Source organism: Folsomia candida, unplaced genomic scaffold (genome assembly GCF_002217175.1).
Source record: "Folsomia candida strain VU population unplaced genomic scaffold, ASM221717v1 Fcan01_Sc009, whole genome shotgun sequence".
Lineage (NCBI taxonomy): Eukaryota > Metazoa > Arthropoda > Collembola > Entomobryomorpha > Isotomidae > Folsomia > Folsomia candida.
The window spans coordinates 3,073,958-3,094,128 of NW_019091201.1; the positions used below are offsets into that span (position 1 = coordinate 3,073,958).

The 20,171-nt window shown below is 36.2% G+C and overlaps 6 protein-coding genes across 7 annotated transcripts; all 6 read left to right on the forward strand.

Annotated features, from left to right (window-relative positions):
- The first annotated feature begins 2,759 nt into the window (after positions 1-2,759).
- LOC110854154 lies at positions 2,760-4,707 on the forward strand. Of its 2 annotated transcripts, none has more exons than XM_035855130.1 (6): positions 2,760-3,033; positions 3,165-3,358; positions 3,426-3,565; positions 3,634-3,996; positions 4,069-4,244; positions 4,308-4,707. In XM_035855130.1, exons 1-5 carry the CDS (start codon positions 2,907-2,909, stop codon positions 4,223-4,225), a joined length of 981 nt encoding a protein of 326 aa, XP_035711023.1. In that variant the 5' UTR covers positions 2,760-2,906; the 3' UTR covers positions 4,226-4,244; positions 4,308-4,707. The 2 variants fall into 2 exon arrangements, with proteins under 2 accessions (XP_035711023.1, XP_021958247.1); XM_022102555.2 differs by having other exon boundaries at positions 2,772-3,033; positions 4,069-4,221; positions 4,308-4,584.
- Positions 4,708-7,603: 2,896 nt separating this feature from the next.
- On the forward strand, positions 7,604-8,421 carry LOC110854307. The gene is made up of 2 exons (XM_022102738.2): positions 7,604-7,790; positions 7,989-8,421. Exons 1-2 carry the CDS (start codon positions 7,704-7,706, stop codon positions 8,349-8,351), a joined length of 450 nt encoding a protein of 149 aa, XP_021958430.1. The 5' UTR covers positions 7,604-7,703; the 3' UTR covers positions 8,352-8,421.
- Positions 8,422-8,773: 352 nt separating this feature from the next.
- Positions 8,774-9,665, forward strand: LOC110854341. Its single transcript, XM_022102769.2, has 3 exons — positions 8,774-8,979; positions 9,062-9,173; positions 9,239-9,665. Exons 1-3 carry the CDS (start codon positions 8,860-8,862, stop codon positions 9,511-9,513), a joined length of 507 nt encoding a protein of 168 aa, XP_021958461.1. The 5' UTR covers positions 8,774-8,859; the 3' UTR covers positions 9,514-9,665.
- A 3,465-nt stretch (positions 9,666-13,130) lies between these two features.
- On the forward strand, positions 13,131-14,440 carry LOC110854155. The gene is made up of 3 exons (XM_022102556.2): positions 13,131-13,291; positions 13,367-13,680; positions 14,130-14,440. Exons 1-3 carry the CDS (start codon positions 13,217-13,219, stop codon positions 14,398-14,400), a joined length of 660 nt encoding a protein of 219 aa, XP_021958248.1. The 5' UTR covers positions 13,131-13,216; the 3' UTR covers positions 14,401-14,440.
- Positions 14,441-14,828: 388 nt separating this feature from the next.
- On the forward strand, positions 14,829-15,889 carry LOC110854257 (heterogeneous nuclear ribonucleoprotein A3 homolog 2). The gene is made up of 5 exons (XM_022102679.2): positions 14,829-14,989; positions 15,051-15,105; positions 15,200-15,333; positions 15,396-15,477; positions 15,573-15,889. Exons 1-5 carry the CDS (start codon positions 14,903-14,905, stop codon positions 15,668-15,670), a joined length of 456 nt encoding a protein of 151 aa, XP_021958371.1. The 5' UTR covers positions 14,829-14,902; the 3' UTR covers positions 15,671-15,889.
- A 464-nt stretch (positions 15,890-16,353) lies between these two features.
- On the forward strand, positions 16,354-19,571 carry LOC110854156 (glycine, alanine and asparagine-rich protein). The gene is made up of 10 exons (XM_022102557.2): positions 16,354-16,577; positions 16,645-16,748; positions 16,809-17,144; positions 17,214-17,260; positions 17,328-17,379; positions 17,450-17,500; positions 17,588-17,632; positions 17,709-17,834; positions 17,900-18,936; positions 19,014-19,571. The coding sequence occupies exons 1-9, from the start codon at positions 16,541-16,543 to the stop codon at positions 18,143-18,145; spliced, it is 1,044 nt and encodes a 347-aa protein (XP_021958249.1). The 5' UTR covers positions 16,354-16,540; the 3' UTR covers positions 18,146-18,936; positions 19,014-19,571.
- Positions 19,572-20,171: the final 600 nt, after the last annotated feature.

Here is a 20,171-nt window from a genome sequence, read left to right on the forward strand (position 1 = left end):
GGTGATTTATGCTTTTCTTAATTCGCCATCCCTCACGTAATGATTTATTAATTACTACAACACAAATAATGCCACACAGAGACAATTGTGTGTGATTATGGAAAAACCGATGTAACACTTTACGAACAAAGCCAATTTAACCCCACACCACTCTTGAAGAATTACATAAAACTAGTTTTTCCCAACTTTACCATATTAAAATTGGCAAAAATTTTCTCATCCCTTCATGGGTTTACTTTATTCAAAGTGGTTCGGGCACTTTTTCACCGATGAATAATGCTCGGCCATCATACCTCAACTAAACCACCACAAATCTTTTTTATACGCGTAAGATTTCGATGAAATTTTTTAGCATGGTTAAGTTTTGGTTGTGTATAACGTAACGGATGATTTAATCGTATGTACATGTAAATTTCGTCTGCACTAATTTCCATAAAATTCTAATAAACATAACTGTGATTGTCGTCCCAATCCAGATCATTGCGTGCATTTGGGCACATTGGTCGATCCAATTAATCAAACGCATTAATCCGTATTCTAAAATTTACTCACACCATGTTTTAATTAGTTTATTTATTTACCAGTTCACGTATCCTCGTCACAAACTGATTCCATTCATCATAACTTGTGTAGAGGTAGATACGTAATACGTGCCTACGTACCTGTATTTTATGCAAGGAAGTAAGTGTCGAATTGAAAATTTGGGTGCAAAGTAGGCGAAAATGAATGAGCACTCGTCAACAGACCCATTTTCGGATCAGGTAAAACCGGCTTTGCGAAAAATTCTGTAACTCGTATTACCCAGTAAATATGTGTAATATTTTGGACTGCAAGTATGTAGTGGTTAGGATGTTGGTTTGTACATTTTATTTTATAAAGAAAGACAGGGTTGCGATCCAAAAGATTATTATTTATTCCGATCTTGTTCCAACTTCAGCCTACTCTACTTACTCAACATTTTTCATCATTTTGCATCATCCCACTTAATTTCTCCAACCAACTAACTATTTACCAGACATAATAATCTATTACATTCATTTTCCACTTTTCTTGAAGTAAAAGAGTTGGAAAAGTGCTAGATTTCTCGAGATGATTCATTATACAGGTGCCTTATTATTTTTGACAATGCAACAGACCAAAAGGTTACGTTACACGGTGTTTGCGTCTAAAAAGATATGACGTACCACTCCACATATGTAACGTTGTATACTAACGATGATTTCGGGTTGATAGTGAATTTTAATCTGTCGGATGAAACAAGGATAATGCAAAATAATGTAAAATCTTACTTTTCAGTTTACTTAAGCCAAGTAAGTTAGTGGAATAGTTGGGTTGGTGCAACTAAAAAGGCTGTTGTCTCTCTGCTGGTGGCTATTAATCGGGGTCAAGTCAAACGATTTTCAGGACAGGATTCAGTTTCTTCTGAAGGTGCATCATCTCTTTGATCCGACGCTTTCATTTCACATTTGCTCACTTAATTACTATGTAAAACAAGTACAACACGAAGGAAAATAACAGAATGACGTATTTTTTGTTAAATTGGTTAAGACAACATCAGGGTCACATTTTGTTTTGGTCATGTATTTGTACGCATTAAGAGAGAGATCTTATTCAAGTCGGAATCAAATGAAATGGAGATTTTTACATGTTGAGGTGATTTAAATCGAGGGGATAATTGTAATTCGAATGACATGGACATTTGTAGACTGTGGAACAGTTGGTGGAGTTGATGACAGGTGCGACACGTATGTAACAAGATACATAGTGTCATTCTTAATTGTTGTCGCTTTGACGTCATGATTACTTGACATTTAACTAAGTATCTTGGTTTGAATATTTCTGAAATTGTGCTTCCAAATAGTTATAATTACCATAAAATAGATTAATTAAAACTTTATTAATTCACAATAATATAATTTTGTTAGTCATATAATTACTACATATAATTTAATTAGTATATGTATATTTTCTGGAATGTAAATTATTAAATTTAATAAAAGCAATTAATTACACTTTAATTGTTAAGGTACCACAAGAGAGTTGGCAAGGAATTATACCACTCAGTTTGATTGTAATTTTCTCAGAAATTATAGTAGGTAGAAATTTGGTTCAAATACAAATTTTGTAAAAAAATTACTACTCTAAATTTTGGTAAATGTCCCCTTCTGCTGTTACTTATACTTACGTATTTATATCCAAAATAGTCGACCATGATGAATTTTTTTTAAAACGTCCTAGCGTCAAAACCATACGGAGCACAAACGTGGGACGACTCCCACATCGTGCGAAATAGTTTTACTTGGGGAGGATAATGGGTCTCATTTCCATATTGTCTTCCATACTTTTCGAAATAGCATTTCTATACTTGCCCCTCCATATTATTTTATGTTTCTGAGGTCAAAAATGGTTCACATCTCTTTACCAGACACAAATGAGCCCACAAACCGATTATACACCCTGCAGAAATATATAATGATTCCAAATAACAACCATTATGACCTTAAAGTCCATCCCCTCCATCTCGGGGAGCTCTTAAAAATGCCCCAATGCCCTTGTTGTTATGCGGAGCCGTACTTCATGTCTTGACTCATTTTCTCTAAAAAATCATGTTGCTAAGTCCAGAAAAAATTGAAATATTCAACCTCTTGTGGTACCTTAATTATACACCATTAAACAAAATATGTTGAACTTTTGGAAAAGAGAAATGGAGAAAATTTTCTGCTGGAGTGGAGACTGAGTTTTCTTCAGTTCGTTGACCCCGAAATCACAAAATCTCCACTCCGTCCCTTCATTTTCATCCTCAGCAGCACAGAATATCACGTCTTTATTCGTCTTTCTTCAATTAATTTCAGAAACTTTCGCTTTTCATTTCATTTTCATAAAATTTTTAGTGATATTACGTCGAAATGGATATGTGCCATTGCAACAACTGCAGTCACATGCCCTTCATCCCAGGCATCGATATACGCCGTTACTTCATCACCAACTGCGGTCATCTACTCTGCTCTTGTTGTGTAACTAATGGGACTGGTGGTGAGTTATCTTTTATTGACATTTCGTCGTCCATTTAATAATGTCGCGTTATTGTTAATATTAGTTACATACTTTTAATTAGTCAATAATATTAATTAATGCAATATATTTTTCAATGATACATTAATTAGGGCTCAACGAGCAATGTCCCGTGTGCAAAATGCTCTGCAAGATTGTCGAAGTCGATCAGAACGCAAACTCTGACATAAAGGCGTACTTTGTCGACGCATCGACCATGATTTGCGAAAGTGTGAAGAGATTCATGAAAATTTCAGCGTTTCAGAAAGCACAGGCTCGAGGGGTTCAAGGAATTTTGAAAAATATGGTAATATTTTGCATTTTTCAATTTGATTAACCAACTTAAGAAACTTACTGATATTTGTCTCTTTTAGTACGAGATGTGTAAGAAGCTCAGCATTGAAAATTCCGAAATTCCCAAGCTCAAGAATGAAAATAATTCTCTAAAAGCTAAAATTGCAGCAGCAGAATGTGAGATTTCTGATCTCAAGAAAAAAGTCGAGCTTCAAGAACTGTAAGTAATGATAACTCAAATTTGGTTATGTTTATTTAGTTTTAAATGTCTTTAAACAAATTATTTAGAGAAAATCAGCGTTGGATTGGTGCTGGAGTAAAAATAACATCAAATCAACCGACTGGTAATGAATTGTTATTCCCGATACTCAACACATCCCGACGAGAGGGTCAAGCCTTCTCACCCGCTTTTTCAACTGGACCCTTTGGAGACCGACAAAACTCACAAAAATTTTTCGACACTCCTGCCAGTGGTACTTCATCGAAATTCGAAGGAACACCATTCACAATTCGAACTCAAAGCGACCAATTCAATAGTCAAAGTAGTGGAGGTAGCAAATTTTTTGGATCAGGTGCTCGAGGGACGCCATCTCCGAACCATATTTACGGTCGCGTTGCATCCAGAAGTTCTTCACTCGATCGAACTGCAGTGTAAGTCAAGTTTTAACAATTGATGATTAAGTACTATTTTAATATGCAACAATTTTTGTTAATGATTTCCAGGCGGGATGCAATGCCAGCCCCATTGGCTCGTGTCACTACTCCTGGATTTTCTGCTGCTCCTGGGGCTGGACGCCCACGGAATGGTATCAATCCAGGCCCTGTGAACAGTTCGCCTCAAGACGTCTTGACATCTCGTCTTCGAGGTCTACGATGGTAAGCAGTCTCCTCATCCATCGGTACATTTTATATTTTTATTTCTTGTCTATGCAGTATTTACTGATGATAACTTATGTATTTAGCTCAATTTCCGGTGATGGTGATGGAAACCCTAACAAAACGGCGAAGTGATTTTTAATAGTAACTAACAAGACCTGCGACAATGATTTTTTTTCAAACGAGCCATGATTTATTCATGATTTTAATTTTATGTTTTTCTTTATGGGAAATTAACCATTCATTTAATTAATATTTTTACAATAACTCAATTTAACTGAGACAGAATCATAACATTCGTCATACAAGTAACGTTTTAATAAACAAATAGTTGACTTATGTGGCTAAATTTATGTTCGTGTATCTTACATATGGGATATGCAAGTCTTTACGTCAATACTAACAATAATGCAAAATAGTTTTATATGTTATTATCATGAGCAAAAATAATGAGCTAAACAAGCAATCTTCCTGGTTTAAACGAATCAAAATATTTACATTTTTTGCCACGAACGATAAATCATCCACGAGTGAAAGGTTACAGTTAAAAATTCCCCAGCTAAAATTTTAAGTCTAAGGTGTCGTGTTCTTGTCCCCGTGAGTGACAAAAGATAAGTAAAACGAAATATGTACATATTTAATTCAACATGCTCATGCAACCGTGTCATAAAGTGATAAAGTGTCAAATAATCTTGTCTTGACGTCTCACTTCTATTAAAAGCACATCTACTGGATGTATCTGCATGGTTAAGTATACGTTTTCGAAATTTTATGTAGCAGCAAGTCAGAAAGATACCTTTAGTGCTATGCAGAACTCTAGAAATAGTAACCTAATTATGCGATTAATTGACTAATTATAAATCCTTTGTTTTGATATTATACGTGACCACTTTTACAATTAGAATCAATAGGCTCATCATGCTATGCTAATTAATCATATTTTGTCGTAAAAATATTTTACAATTATTTACGGACCTTTTCCCGTCTAGTAATTTATTTTGATTCTCAAGTGACAAAATTTACGGATTGCAACTTTTGCTAAACACACACTGAAATTATGGAATAGGTAAAATTCCATAATAATTATAATTACGTAATATTTTAACGCCAAAATTGAGCATACATTGAATTATTTATTTATTATTCGTGAATTATGATTTTTCTAATTTTCAGTAAAATTTTTTATATTCAACTTTAAACTAAATATAATTTTATTTCGAATTATTACATTTGATCGGTTGGCCAAACTTATTTAAAGAAAGTATTAAAATACAAAGTACTGATAATCAACGTTCATTACGAATATTACGGAATATTGCTCAAGCAAACGATTCATGCAATATTCCTCTGTAATCTTCTTATTAAAGTTAACCCAAGACACACGCCGCTTGTAAATTATGATTAAGAAGAAGAAAAGAAGAAGAACTCTTTAATTTCGAGGTAAAAAAGATCTTCTCTCGACTTGTTAACTTATTTCAGTTCCATTCTAGTTACCATTTTAATAAGACAGCAGAAATGGTAGAGTAAAGTAACATTGTTATTCTTACATTTAAAATAATCGATACTGTACAGATTCTAATTTCGAGGCCTAAATAGATTAAATTTCGTTTTTACTATGTACTATTATTTTTACATTTCTGTTGTAACAGTGAGGATATAGAGCGCCCTGAAATTAAATTAACTTGCGTGATGATGACATCAGATAAGATAAGTCGTCGACATGCACATTTTTAGCTAATATTTTATTAGGCACGTAGAAATTCGTCTCTAAATTGTGCCTCAACATGAGTAGGGATTCATGAATAATAAAATATCCACTTTCTGCTAATAATAAATATAAATCCGATGAAGATGAAGAGCAATCATCATTTTTATCGCTTAATTTACTATTCCTTTCGAGGTGTGAAATCGAAATTAATGCATTTTTATCGTCACACGGATGTAAAATTGATTTCCACTCAAATAAACTATTCTAATCAGTTCTATGCTCCTCAAATTGATTTAATTTACTTTACAATCGCATAAAATCTAAACGAAAAGGATTGGTTTAAAATATTTCTAGAAGAAGTCACACAATATGGAAATTAAGTCCATTAAGTATTAAAATATTGGTTAAATGAATTTAGATCAGTCGATGATGGTCATTCGAAAGCAAAAAAAGAAGAAGCCGAAAGTAAATTATAGTAGATTTCGAGGCGAGAAAAATGTTGCACCCAGATTTTTCTCACTCTTAAGTTGATAATGGAAATATGCATATGAGACTCATCTTCTTCATATTTAATAGCACATTAGAATCTCAGTGAGACCAACTATTGGTTCCGTCCACATAAAAAAAACATGGCATGCAAATAAGTACAGACTTGTCTAGTGAGTAAATAAGTAGACCTCACGCCAAGAAAGAAATATAAAACTTTTGCTTTATCGAGATATGTATCATTGTGCAGCAACGATGACTGTTTACTCTCGGTTAATTTTCGAATTGAATACTAAATAATTATGGAGAAAGGAAAAAAAACTTTTAGGAATTTTCACACGTGTAAAAAAAATTCGAGTCGGATTAATCAAAACAACCTTGTACCCAACCCTTTAATAATTTAATCTCGTTTATATTTGAGGTTTGAACTTGGATCGATTCGAGTACATATTCGAAATGCGAACGTGGTCTGGTTTCAAACACGAAATTTGGATATTAAAAATCCGTATAATTATTGATATGATTGTCATTTTATTAGGTTGCGCTACTTCATGTAACTAACTACCATGTAAATAAACGGATGCATTTTCATTAGATGAGACGAAAATCGATCATTCATGATGCATTAATCTCGAATTTCTTTCAACACATGGTTGTGAGAAGTGGTCATTTGGTTGTGGCAGAAAAAAATATAAATCGTGTAGAAATACACGACACGATTTGTTAATAAAGTTTTCAATTTGGGATTTTCGAGCGATATTCATACGAAACTGGAGCAGTGGAGCAAAATTAGGTACATCCGAAAAAAATTCAACATTGTAATGCATGAGCATGACAGTAAGGACCATCTCGTAATTTGGGCAACAATGATAAGACAAAGCGAATGGCAAGTGTTTTTCGCGATGCGAATTGCCACCCACTACGCGATTTAGTTGCATGTGTATATATGTAGGTACTACTTTAGTCAATTAATTAGCAAATATGTGTGTGCGTTGACAATCCCAACGACAATGACTTTGTTTAGTTTCTTTTATTTTAAAAGATCGAACGACAATTTCGTCAACAAAATGACGTCGTGTTGAAGAAATGAGGCAATATCACTTGCAATCTGCACTGTTCAAGATGCATGGTTTAATCAAACCTTTGTTTATGAGATGATAAAGAGATGAGAAAAGATGATAAATCTGCATGATTTTAATTACAGAGTTTTAGTCAGTTTCTAAAAGTTGTCACTTTCAAAAGCTTTAAAATTCGTAAAATTCCTTATCAAATTAAGGGTTTTATTACGATGAATATCTTGATTTCAGGTAGTCTTCTGGTCTCATGCGTTCTAGTTCTTTTTCAAAATTGTGACTCCACAAGGGAACAATCTCGGGTAAATAATAATACTCATTAACCTCCAAGTATTTTTACTCAAACAATGATCCATAATTTTAAATATGTGCAAAATTTCAAATCGATTTGTGACGAAGAACGGGTAAAATTAGTATCATGAAACCATTTTATTGTGCAAATTACCATTACATTTAATCACCATTTCATAAAACTAGTAAATTCTTGCCAAATTAATTAGTTTCGCCGTGGCGCCGCGTATGCTGGAGCTTTGGGATCGTTCACAAAACTAACGCCGTCCGTGGCCCTTGGAACCTTTGGTGGTCATACAGACCAACCTCATGGAGGTTACCGTAAACAAACGGTGCAGGAGTCGTTGGGCTCGTATGGTCGCTATTTACCAAATCGACACGGCTATCAAGGCAAGCAAACTGTACAGGAAGCCCTGGGAGCATATGGAGGTCATTTGCCAAATCCGCACGGTGGATATCGAGGAAAGCAGACGGTACAAGAAGCACTCGGTTCATATGGAGGATTCGTACAGGGGGGTCACCGAGGTCCAAATGTTATTGGAAATGAATACAGCCCTTTCAACAAGGACTGAAATTTTTAAAACATATTTTGAGACTAATAAAATTTGATATTTGACTTTCTAATAAATATCTTTGGGCGAATTTGTGTACTTTTTTTTAGACCAATGTCATCATCATTACTACCTAAATTAAATCATGACATAGATCCAATCTCTATTTCTCATACACACATACACAATCTGAGAATTTATTTACTACACGTTCTAATGTGGCAATTGCAGCGGAACAATTGTCAAATTTCACAGTTCAGGGGTAACAATGATGAAGCAATTGTAAATTATGGCAATGCAATTCCTTCCTGCCCACACTATGGTGCATGACCTTTATCAGGCTGGTCGACTTGTGTCGTTCGTGGTACCAAGTTGCAAAGGTCAGGTGTCCATTGACAGATTTTGGTACATAACTACGTGCATGTATCTAAGATGTCATTCTATAAATAGGACCAGAAGCAGAATTTGCTAATTTATTTCGCTCTCTGCATTGAAAACTTATTCATTAACAGAACCAAGAATTACGTAAATGGCTGAACTGCTGAAAAAAGTGTTTGACTTGGATAACAACAAATTATCATTATGGTTATCTTGGTGGTGTGTTGCAGGAATTCTGACCTCTTGGCAAATTGAATTCGTAAACTCTAGAGTTAGTCGTCAAACCGAAATTATAATCTATATAAATGAAATATAATAATTTATAATCAGAAAAATTTTGTGAATATTCGTAGGGAATCTTCACCAGACAGATCACAGATCATAACAGATCACCTCAACAGCAATCTGATGAATCCTCAGAGTACAATTTTTCTCCAAATTTTGGACAATCATCAAATCAAAGGCGTATGTACATACACAAATGTTAAAATCACACCCACGTATTAATGCTTGTCACATTTCTATCACAGCTCGAGGTCACCAAGTTGCCCGACAATTGATGCTGCACAATCAAGAAATGTCAAGTGGGACTGGAATTCGAAATCTTCCCCTTTACAAGCAATCCTATCCCGGTCTTTATACGCAAAGTGATTTAAAAGAATTTGCATCATATGAACCTACGATGCCGGTAAGCCATGGATATGCCCATCATGGAAAGGAAGGTCACCTTTTTCTCTTACAACCCGACACCACTAACATTTATAGAAGTGTGGCTCATGGACTGTATCAGGGCAATCTCATTTAACAAATATTTCGTTCTGAATAAATTAATCAAACGCATTTATACGATTGCTTCCTACTTTTAGTGAATTTTCAATTAGGTACGAATTATTTATATTATTTACCTTGTTATGTGTAATAAAACTTGCGAACTTTCACTACTGATTTTGCTAACAATCAAGACCGATACTTATCTTTTAGTCCATAAAGGCATATGGGAACTTTTCATGATCAATTTTTCCTCAGACATGTTCATACGTTGTATTATGCTGATGCATTGGTTGTAAAAGTAAACTGTGTATTGTCCAATATAAAATGATATAATTTAGATATCCAATATCTTCACACTTCGTCTTCATCATAGCCACAAGATCTATGCGCATATTTTGTTTTTATGAAATGCACAGTGGGGGCAAACACGTCCGTCTTGCATCTTCGTCTTCGGAGTGCATTTATCTCCTTTTGTTGCACAGTCTTTTTCCTGAATTTCTATTGTCCGTCCATTGGCGCACCTCACAATACCTTCCGGGGCACACATGGGTGGTTGGAGGTCACGGCCACAGATAAAAATAACGGTCCCCGTTGTATTTAAATTTGCTGGGCACAGGCAACCCGGTTCCGAATCCTTTGATGATACTAGGCCAAGATATGATTCACTATTTAGCGTGTGCAATGCATCATTGACAAGTACCATTGCCATCAGAAGAATTAATTTAGCCTTCATTATTTTGAAGGGACGTAACGCTGAGGAGCTAGAACCAGACAAATTATTTATTTTTTGCATTTTGATTTTAAATTAAATTTTAGTTTGTTAAACTGAGAAAAAAAGGAATACAAGTTAAAAATCACTCTATTTTCATTAGAGCTTATAAAAATGAATATTTACCAGGAGTGTAGTCCCAGTTTTATGAAGTGAAAATGTACTTCAATACTTACTGCTTCGTCGGTGGTTCAGTTCAATTATGAGCTATTTTTCTAAACCATTTTATTTTCTTTTAATAAATATCCATGCATTTTCTCTCCTTTGTTTTAGGGTGTTTTGGGCGATCGTTATTGTGCTGTTAAGTGTCATTGTGTACGTCATTGTTCAAATGGGGATGACGAGAACAATGGGCCATCCGCTAGTAGTTAACCCTGAAACACAGGAAACGTACATCGGAAATGTTATATTTCCCAGGGTCACCGTTGCTCCTCCGGGGGGCTTCTCCCGGCGCCAAATCTACATAGCGTATAAGTAAGGATAATATTTTTTTTAGAGATTGTTTTAGGACATTTATATACTTCAACACCTCATAGAAATTATAGGGACGCACGCTATGGCGAGTCTCATTGGACGAATGATGAAACCGCAGGAGTACTTCAAATCATTGATCAAGTTTGCTCCCCCAATACGACTTTTGCTGGTTTGAGTAACGTCACACATTGGGACAATTGGAATTTTGAATTAGGAAACATTGCTGGCATCCTGAATGAAACAGTAATGGACAAGGGGTTACAAAGGAGTAAAAAAGTCGCCCCATTTATACGGAAGGTTAAGAAAATTAAAAGCAATTATTTTAGGGAAAATTGCGTTATATTTATTTATCTTATCACCAAAAATGCATTCTCTGTTGTATTTTGCTGCAGGGAATGGTAAACTGTTCGGAAGCTATTCACCGATGCTTCCTCGGCGGAGTGGAATTAGATTGCGGATAGGTATTTAAAGAGCATTTTTTGGAATGGGTAAGTTCTTGCGTCTTTAATGGAATTCCAACCGCAGCAACTAGAGGGTGAGATTATTAGCTAAATAAACTGGTATCATCATTTTCTGTATTACTTACAATGGAGGCGCAAACCATGTTCAGCCCAGATAATTTTTTGACCTTATTAGTTTGAAAGAGCAAGTCTTTACAAACAACATTTGGTTCGGCACTTGAGCAGATGCGCAAATTTCAGCACGTTATGGGCGCCGCAAGTTCGCAAAAACGCATGATTTTTCGGGCAATGCCCAGCGCGAGCTCAACATCGTGCGTTTTTGCGAACTTGCGGCGCCCATAACGTGCTGAAATTTGCGCATCTGCTCAAGTGCCGAACCAAATGTTGTTTGTAAAGACTTGTTCTTTCAAACTAGGGCGAAGGCATACCCCTGGTCAGGAAATTTTCGAAAATACTCAAAATTTAAAAAAATTAGTTTGCTATTGGATATGATAAAGCAACTATCTAAGATCACAAAAACGCTTAAATTATGAAAATCCGATCAAAAATGAATTTTTGGTGATTTTTTGAATGAACGAAAACAGGGTATTTTTCGTGTTTTTCGCACCTTTGAGTGGGTGTGGCGGGCGCAAATGGGGCCATTGAATGAAATCCTTCTTCACTTTTGCTAGACTCACCTAGGACTACAACATATCCAAAGGGCATCAAGATCGGTGATTCTGTCGGTGAAGGGTTGTCCTCCTTAGCAGAGTTAGAGCTAGAGCAAGTTGTTGCTAATTTTTTAAAAATATATCTGTACACTCCAGATTTTGACACTTTTTGAAGTAGAAGATCAAGTTTAATAAACCTTCATAAAAATTGGAACTCGTCGAAACTGGCCTAAAAATAACTCATCGCCATTCTATTAATCAACTTACTATAAATTTGTGGTTCAGAATTTCAAAATGAATTCCCAGTACGGGGAAATGTGCTGACTTTGACGATTTGGGTGATAAAAATGCAATTAAAATACAGTTTTTATACGTAATAATATTTACTTCATGGACCAATTCAGGTCAAATGCCACTAAACTTTAATATTACCAACCTGCTAGTCTCTAGATTTATGTACAAAAATAATTGTGATAATTGCGGTGGAAGCAGAAATTAGTTTTCGAGCTTACAAATATACTTCAGAAAATGCATTTCTGAATTTCTTATAGATTTAAATTACCCAAAAATTATGACATATTTATTATTATTCAATAGAAATCAAATCATGTCATTATTCAGACTAATTACTGTAGGAATATATTTAATAAGCGAAGTATTTCTACTTGCATTTCACGAGATAATTCGCCGATCTTTTTTATAACGAATTTTCCCCTTAATGATAATAGTATCAGAATATTGTGATTAAGCTGTTATGCTTATCTTCTCTCATGTATAATTAAAATGTGTAGGATTTATGATAGCTTTTTAAGCATTTATGATGAACAATTGCGTAATATACATTCTAGTAAATTATTGAACACAAGGTCTCTCTTTTAGAATTTACTCATTTGTTTAATTTATACACTAATTTCAAACAATGCACTACTTTCACGACAAATTTAACACATCATTGCTTTCAAAAGTCAAGCATACTTATGTACATACACACACATTTACATGTGTACATACGTAGATGAGGATCACACCACGTGTGTAGATAATCCCTGGTAATCCCATTCTCATTTATGTACATTGTACAATAATAACTTTACTCTAATTAAGAGAATCTCCCCACTCTGACAGAAAGAAGAAAAAGGAATGCATGTATTTACGTATGTATACCAGTGACGAATTCGAATTGAATTAAACTCATTTGGATTAACTTGATTAAAACGCGATACCGTTGAATTATGCTGTTTTTTTACATAAAAGACGTGAATCCATGTTTAAGTAGATTGACGAAAAAAGATATAAAAGCTTTGCCAACCCGTGTTGCATAATCTAGATGATCTTATAACTCTCATTGCACAAGTTTGTGTTGAAAACGTTTGAAATTTCGACATGTTGAATTTAACCAAAAATCCGTTTTTCCTCCTGCTTGGAACTTTCATGCTGGTCGAACTCGTCGTTTCGGGAGTAAGTTTACCAAAAATTTTGCATTTCATTTCTCTTATCGATCAATTTACTTATTCAATTTTTTTCTAATTTTAGGAGGAAGACACGCCTCGAGTGAAACGTGGGGCTGCCGTGTACATCACTTTTCCCTCTGGGGGCCCGGCCCCTCACGTGGAAAAGAATCCACAGGATTTTATCAACGCGGTGGGAGCGAATAATCCGTACTCCGCGTCTGCCGGGTATGGGGGTGGATTATTAGCGCAATATCAGCAACACGGGCCTTCCGCGGGTGGGGGCGGGCACGGGGGAAGTGGGGGCGGTGGATCTGGTTACGGTCGAAGGAAAAGAAGCACCGATTTCCAAAATCGAAATAATTTCAATTTTGAGTATAATCCTTACCACAGTTTCGAGTAAGTGAAAATTAATGAAAAAGGAAAGCGAAATTGGAAAGCTATTGGTATAATTTCGGAAAATTTATTTATATTTATTTCCAAATTACTAATTTTCTTCTTGTTTGTAATTTAATTGGATATTTTCTAAAATCATAATTAATTTATGTACATGTAAATTCTGGGCCTGGGATCTCATAGTTTAAAAATATTGATGTAATTTAAACCAATAGTTGTGTAATATATTATTTATTTAATGGTATCGGGTCTTATCATTAGTAATTTATACTTATTTAACTGAAAACTGATTGTATTTCGAAATCACTTTTTCAATAAAGTAAATATTTATGCATAAAATATAATAGCAAAATGTTTTGCAAGATTAATGCTTCATATTAATAACAATATTTGAAAACTCTGTTATATTACTTGCTCCAATTTTTGTTTCTTATAATTCCAATTAATTTCAGTCCCCCAAGCTGGAATTCGCCTCAAAATTTAGAAGATTCTTATTCTTATATACCTCCCAGCACGACGAATGATGACGACGAAACTTCACCGTTTGCTTTAAATGTGCCAAATCCATTCAGCGTTAGTGGACTTTTGGAGGCTGCGACGAACAATAATAAAGGTCTGGCCGCCGTTTTCCGAGCCTACACGGCCAGAACGCCGTACTACGGGCTGAACGGAAGTGTCGACAACGAGGAGCCCAGCAATACGACTTATAATTCTGATTCTTGAAATTTTTCAGTGAAATAAAGAAATAAACAAGTTTTATATATTTTTCTGCATTTTTATTTTTCCGTCAAAGAGAAATTAAATTAATTGCATTTTATACATCAATTGCGCAACTTCCTCGGATAAAGAATGGCAAAAAACCGGAAGCGTCGGTCTCGTTTTCTTTTTCCGACTCCGCATGCCTGGAGTGTTTGACGCTGCGTTTTATTTAACCACTCACCACGACTTTGTGATTGCATAATATGTAAATTGCTCTATATTTGATTATTTAATTAAATCCCCACTGCGTCATCTCATCTCCCCATGAAGATATCCTCACCGTGATACCAATTTTAATTGACATGGGACAAACCATCTGAAATAAAAATGCACAAGATTGTCACTCGCTCGTCACGTCGTGATTTAGTGTTTCGCTATAAAAGAACATGTAGATTATAAATCGTCCGCAGTCTGGGTTTCAATGCAAGATTGAATTTGTTTGTACCGAAAACCATTAATTTTCAAAATGACAATTTATTATGCAATTTTGGCCACGGTTCTTCTAGCCGGAGGAGAATGGGCTAATGCTCAAGAAGGGGAATCTCATATTCGGGTAAGTTCAGCTTCAGTTAATAAGTTTTAATTATTTTAATGGTTGTTTCCGATTTTATCAGGTCCGTCGAGGAAACTTTGGGGAGCGTTACTCGGGAGGAATTGGGCCTGGAAGTGGTCAGTCTGCTAAATAGCTAAAATTTTTCATCAGTTTCATCAATTTTTCAGTAAATTAATTCTTAAAATTCTTAAAATTATAATTAACTTGTAGCTCATGGGGTCGGATATGGTGGAACAACTTCGCTCGGAGGTCACACTGGAGGCGGAGGTGGTGGACCCCCATTTGACCACATCACTTTGAAAGCGGTTTCTGGTGCAAATGACCAATTCATCGCGTCTTACCAGGTAACTTTTTTGGACACATTTCATTAAAATGTTTTATACATAAAACTTGTAAAAATCCCCAGGCAAACCAAAATGCGGGGGCAAGTTCTGCCGGGGCCTTGGATAACTTACAGCAACAGGGACAACATACGGCAGCATATGCTGGTATAATTGCATTAAAATTTGATTTGTACCCGGGGTGAGGTCATAGATCCTTGCCAAGACTATTTGATAAAATTTTTGACCTTTGACCTCAACAGGACGCGACGCTAATCAGGTCGGTAGTTGGTACAACGCCATCGCTACTGGACCAGTTCCCGCCGGATACAAGGGAGAAAATAGAAGACGTCGTCGTTAAACAATAATATGCATGCAATTCCAGTCCAACTTATAATTGATAAACTCATAAAACTGCCCAAATTTTCCGTCTAATGTTAAAAAGGCGTGGTTGCTCCTCCTTCATGGCAAGGATAATTACTTAATTCGTCCAAATTAAGAGACACATTTGACTAAATTTAACCAACATACAGCGTTTTCTGACTGTTGTTCCACTGAAATAAACATTTACGAAAACCAATTTCACTTTCATTCACAGCTTCTTGTGTATTATTTAAGCGAGTCCATTCATCTTAATTACACGACTGCGCCCCATGAGACGCAACCTTCGCTTCTTTAGGTACAAAATCTCTTGCACAATTTGATCTACTGCTATTTCGTGGGGACAAAAGTATTAAATAACAGATCAGTTTAAATTGTTTGTCTTCTTTTGTTTGGAAAAAGAGAGAAATTTGGAAAACCTCGAGCTCTGGGGTTTGTTCTCTCATTGTGGCCTTTGGCATATGCATCATTCTAAAGATAAGTTTAAGTCAGTCCCTACACAGAAATATCGATGACTCGATGTCATGTCGCAATCAGGACTTTTGGCCCATTGTAAATGTTTCAATGAAACAAATGATCCATTGGATATATAAATTAGCTTTGGTGTTGTCTGCATTTTTGAATCCTTGTAATTTTAAGTAAAATGTAGTCAAATCATACATACATAGTTTTTTTGAAGGTGAAGTAATTGCTTTCAACGGGGGAAAACACATGAAAATTACGACACTTACATTCCTGTCGTGTAACAGTTAAGTCAGCGTGTGTCGCGTGTGGCGAAGGATTGAAAAATTTTATTTAACGAGTCGAGTTATATAAGTCGTTTCGAAATCGGGGTGTATAGTTTCAAAATATGAGAGTCACTACCACCCTTGGGGTTCTTGTCGTGTGTAAGTTGCCACATATGCAGGTCGGTGTGTCAAGTTGGGTTTAATTTGGGTACACATATTTTTCTAGGTGCATTTTTTGTAAGTGCTATTTCTGCGGAGAGAAGTTATGATTCTGAAATTCCTAGAAGTCAGATTTCGAAACGGGTCCGATTTATTTTGGGATTAAGCAGGGTAAGGAAGGATAAGTGTAGACTTGAATCAGATAAGTGACTTGGGATTAATTTATTTCAGCCGAAACGAGGATTTGGACATGGGGGAAGTTATGGGGGAGGGCATGGAGGAGGAGGTCACAGTGGTGGTGGGTATGGCCATAGTGGAGGTCATGGTAGTGGCTATGGTCATGGTGGAGGTCATAGTGGAGGTGGTGGTGGGTATGGTCATGGTGGAGGTCACAGTGGCGGGGGATATGGTCACGGCACTCCCCATGGTGGACTTGGTTACGGTATTGTAGCAATTCCAGTGTCACACGGTCATGGTGGTGGGGGCGGACGTCATGGAAGTTCTTATGGGGGAGGATATGGATATGGGGGTGGGGCGGCAGCAATTGCGGAGCAAGCGGCTAATCAGGTTACCTAACAAAATAAATTTACCTGTGTAATTTGGTGTCTTATTAAATGTTGAAATTGCTAATGATAGGCCAAAGCCGCTCTTGCCGCACAGGGCGCAGCGGCTTATCAAGCGAGGTGACTAAAATTGTAAAATTTTATTGCACAAGAATTTGTAGTTAATTTATTAACATGTCGAATTTAGCCATAAGGCTCGGGCAATTTTAGCAAATCAAGCATCCCAAGCAGCACAACAAGTGAGTTTAAAAAATTTTACAAATTAACTCCAATGAATCTCATTAATTAATTCTGAAATTATTTATGCAGGCCCAAGCCGTCGTCTCTGCTAAACAACACCAAGTTGAGCATATTACCCAGGTGCTTTAAAAAGTGTAACGTCATCGGAAAAGATAATTCTTCAAGGGTGTAAAAAATGGGTAATTACCTTTGAGATATTTTTCATAGGCTGCAAATGCTGCGCAAGCTGCTGCGTATGCAGAATCAACACAGGTACATCATTTTTTTTTAATTTAAACTCCCAATTAAATTACGATAATTAATTAATATTTCGAATTCAATTATACAGTTGGCAAAGGCGAATCGTGCCGTTGCTGCGGCTGAACATGCGAAACAGCGAGCCCAACAAGCTGCCCATTATCATGGCGGATATCATGCTCAAGACCAACTTTACGCGGCTCAGCATGCACTTCAAGTAGGGTTTTGTAAACATAATCAGTTTTTTTTTTAAAACTTGACTTTGACCTTCAAAATTTTTAGGAAGCCCGAAACGTGCAAGCCTGGCAGGCGGAACAAGCCTACCACGCTCAACAGAATGCGTGGGCCTTAGCTCAAAAACAAAGTTCGGCCCTTCACGATTTAGCAGCGGGTCAAGAAGCAGCAAATAAGGCGGCATGGGCGGCGAATTCGGCGCAGTCTGCGGTGGGCGGATATGGGCATGGTGGTGGTGGTTATTCGGGGGGTGGGGGAGGAGGGGGTCATGGTGGCAGTGGTTATGGGAAGTAAAAGATGGTTAAGGCATGAATAAAATACTAACCTATTTATTGATATGCAAATATGTATACATAAGCAAATGGGTAAATAGATACTAGCAATAATAAAGATTTATTTTAGCATGTGTCCACAAATGTGGTCAAGTCATGGTCAAATGCGGCTTAAGTTTTAATATGAGTGACCCCGGGGTCAAATTGATGAGGTTTTCATGTTTTGCAAAAATCAATATGCATAAATTTTAGAATTTCCTATACATTATTTTGCAAGGCGTATGTATGATCCACGTGTATACATAATGCTGTATATACAGGTGTGCATTTATACTATTTATAACCATCAATCATGCCATGGACATTACATATATCGATTGGTACATAAGTTACAAGTAGAAAACGTATATAATAAGTATGTACGCTCAATAAGTCATTATCAAACCGTGAGCAAACATGAATTGGCACATTTGCTAACAGTCTTTATCCACTCCGTTAAATCAAATACGTACATATGTACTTTATTACGTATCACACCCTCCAATTTCTGGATAAGGTCATGTAATGAATTAAAGTGCGCCATCATTGTTTGTTATCTTATCCCGCACATCCTGCTTGTCACAGAAAATAGACGTAGATAGTTGTCTGTCGTTACTCATTATTGTGCAAATAATACATATGCTTATTTAGTCTATCAGGGTTAACCACGTTGACTACTACTTTTCAAAATACACAAATTCCTTCAAAAAATGGAGAAACTATTCCAATTTACTTTGGCCTTGATTATCCTGTGCATTCTCCCATTCAGCAGTGGTACGTTGTTCTAAAGCCTCATTAAAGTGTACATAATTTGCACCATTGTAAACTAATTTAATTAAAATCTTTTCCAGGGTTAGAATGTTTCCAGTGCGCTTCCGGTTTTCCCAACGTTGGCGGATTTCCACTCCCAATTTCGTCCAAATGTGAAAAGAAAGTTCCCGATGAGTATAAAAAGACTTGCGAAACAACGAATATTTTGGGTCCTTACACCAAAAATGGAAACGTGACCATCGCCCAAGACGAGGAACTGACCTGTGCAAAAGGAAGTGGAAAGTTGGGGGACACGACCTACGTTGTGAGAGGATGCCTCCCCAAAGTTCTCATTTCCGCCGTGGATTCGACCCTGCTTGGCTCCTGTAACTCTAACAATTTGAAACAATGGGCAGAAAAATTTAACCTGACGATCGACCTGAATCCGGACGAGGCAGCAAAAGTTAGTGTTGACCTTTGTTTCTGTGATGGGAACGGGTGCAATTCTGCACTGGTGGGAAGCAGACCTTCGAATTGGTTATACATTTTTGCTTTAATTAGTGCAGTTTTATTAGCATTTAATGTTAAGGTTTGAGGATGTGTCCAATTTAAATTAATGAATTATTGAGCTGTGATTAATAAAATAGCGAAAAAAATAATTATAATGTTATTGCCTCTTTTTTTGTGGACCGTGTTAGAATTTAAAAAAATAGAAATCGAAAGTAGGCCTAGGACTTTGGCTCATGTGTGAAATGTCATCATCATCTATTTTTGATCGGGGTTTCCTCATGCATGCATGCATGCACTTTAACCTTAGTGAGACGACGACGGGATTACTAGAGTCGAAAAGTTGGCGAATTTCGCTGAAAGTCTGATTGTTCTTTTGCACTGTGGGTGAGGAACAAGTGAAATAAAATACAGCGAGGAAGACAAAAGAAGTTGTTAATCTTCAACGGATCCCTGTCTAATTTTAATCCCAAATGTACGAGGACATGCTCAAGAAAAAAATCGTAATTATACCCAGATCACAGTCCGCGTGTATGTATAAGAAAATGTGTAGAGTCGTTGATCAGCATCAGGGACGATTTGCATGTATGTATTAGATCGTTGTTTTGCCAAGTAAAGTCAAAAGTGCCAACAATTTTGGCATCTAGACAAAAAGGACCAATTGCAAAAAGTGGTGGATACAATACATTTCATGTTGTTGCGAAATCTTTAAGTATATGCAAATGGCTTTGCACACATGTAAAATCCTGTTC

Coding starts and splice junctions, on each gene's coding strand:
- LOC110854154 (XM_022102555.2), top strand. CDS start 2,907: ATGGATATGTGCCATTGCAACAACTGCAGTCACATGCCCTTCATCCCA. Junction 3,359..3,425: donor AAGGAATTTTGAAAAATATG/GTAATATTTTGC, acceptor TGTCTCTTTTAG/TACGAGATGTGTAAGAAGCT. Junction 3,566..3,633: donor AAAGTCGAGCTTCAAGAACT/GTAAGTAATGAT, acceptor CAAATTATTTAG/AGAAAATCAGCGTTGGATTG.
- LOC110854307 (XM_022102738.2), top strand. CDS start 7,704: ATGAATATCTTGATTTCAGGTAGTCTTCTGGTCTCATGCGTTCTAGTT. Junction 7,791..7,988: donor CCACAAGGGAACAATCTCGG/GTAAATAATAAT, acceptor CAAATTAATTAG/TTTCGCCGTGGCGCCGCGTA.
- LOC110854341 (XM_022102769.2), top strand. CDS start 8,860: ATGGCTGAACTGCTGAAAAAAGTGTTTGACTTGGATAACAACAAATTA. Junction 8,980..9,061: donor TTGAATTCGTAAACTCTAGA/GTTAGTCGTCAA, acceptor GAATATTCGTAG/GGAATCTTCACCAGACAGAT. Junction 9,174..9,238: donor ACAATCATCAAATCAAAGGC/GTATGTACATAC, acceptor TTTCTATCACAG/CTCGAGGTCACCAAGTTGCC.
- LOC110854155 (XM_022102556.2), top strand. CDS start 13,217: ATGTTGAATTTAACCAAAAATCCGTTTTTCCTCCTGCTTGGAACTTTC. Junction 13,292..13,366: donor TCGAACTCGTCGTTTCGGGA/GTAAGTTTACCA, acceptor TTCTAATTTTAG/GAGGAAGACACGCCTCGAGT. Junction 13,681..14,129: donor AATCCTTACCACAGTTTCGA/GTAAGTGAAAAT, acceptor AATTAATTTCAG/TCCCCCAAGCTGGAATTCGC.
- LOC110854257 (XM_022102679.2), top strand. CDS start 14,903: ATGACAATTTATTATGCAATTTTGGCCACGGTTCTTCTAGCCGGAGGA. Junction 14,990..15,050: donor AAGGGGAATCTCATATTCGG/GTAAGTTCAGCT, acceptor CGATTTTATCAG/GTCCGTCGAGGAAACTTTGG. Junction 15,478..15,572: donor ACATACGGCAGCATATGCTG/GTATAATTGCAT, acceptor TGACCTCAACAG/GACGCGACGCTAATCAGGTC.
- LOC110854156 (XM_022102557.2), top strand. CDS start 16,541: ATGAGAGTCACTACCACCCTTGGGGTTCTTGTCGTGT. Junction 17,145..17,213: donor CGGAGCAAGCGGCTAATCAG/GTTACCTAACAA, acceptor TGCTAATGATAG/GCCAAAGCCGCTCTTGCCGC. Junction 17,261..17,327: donor GCAGCGGCTTATCAAGCGAG/GTGACTAAAATT, acceptor TGTCGAATTTAG/CCATAAGGCTCGGGCAATTT.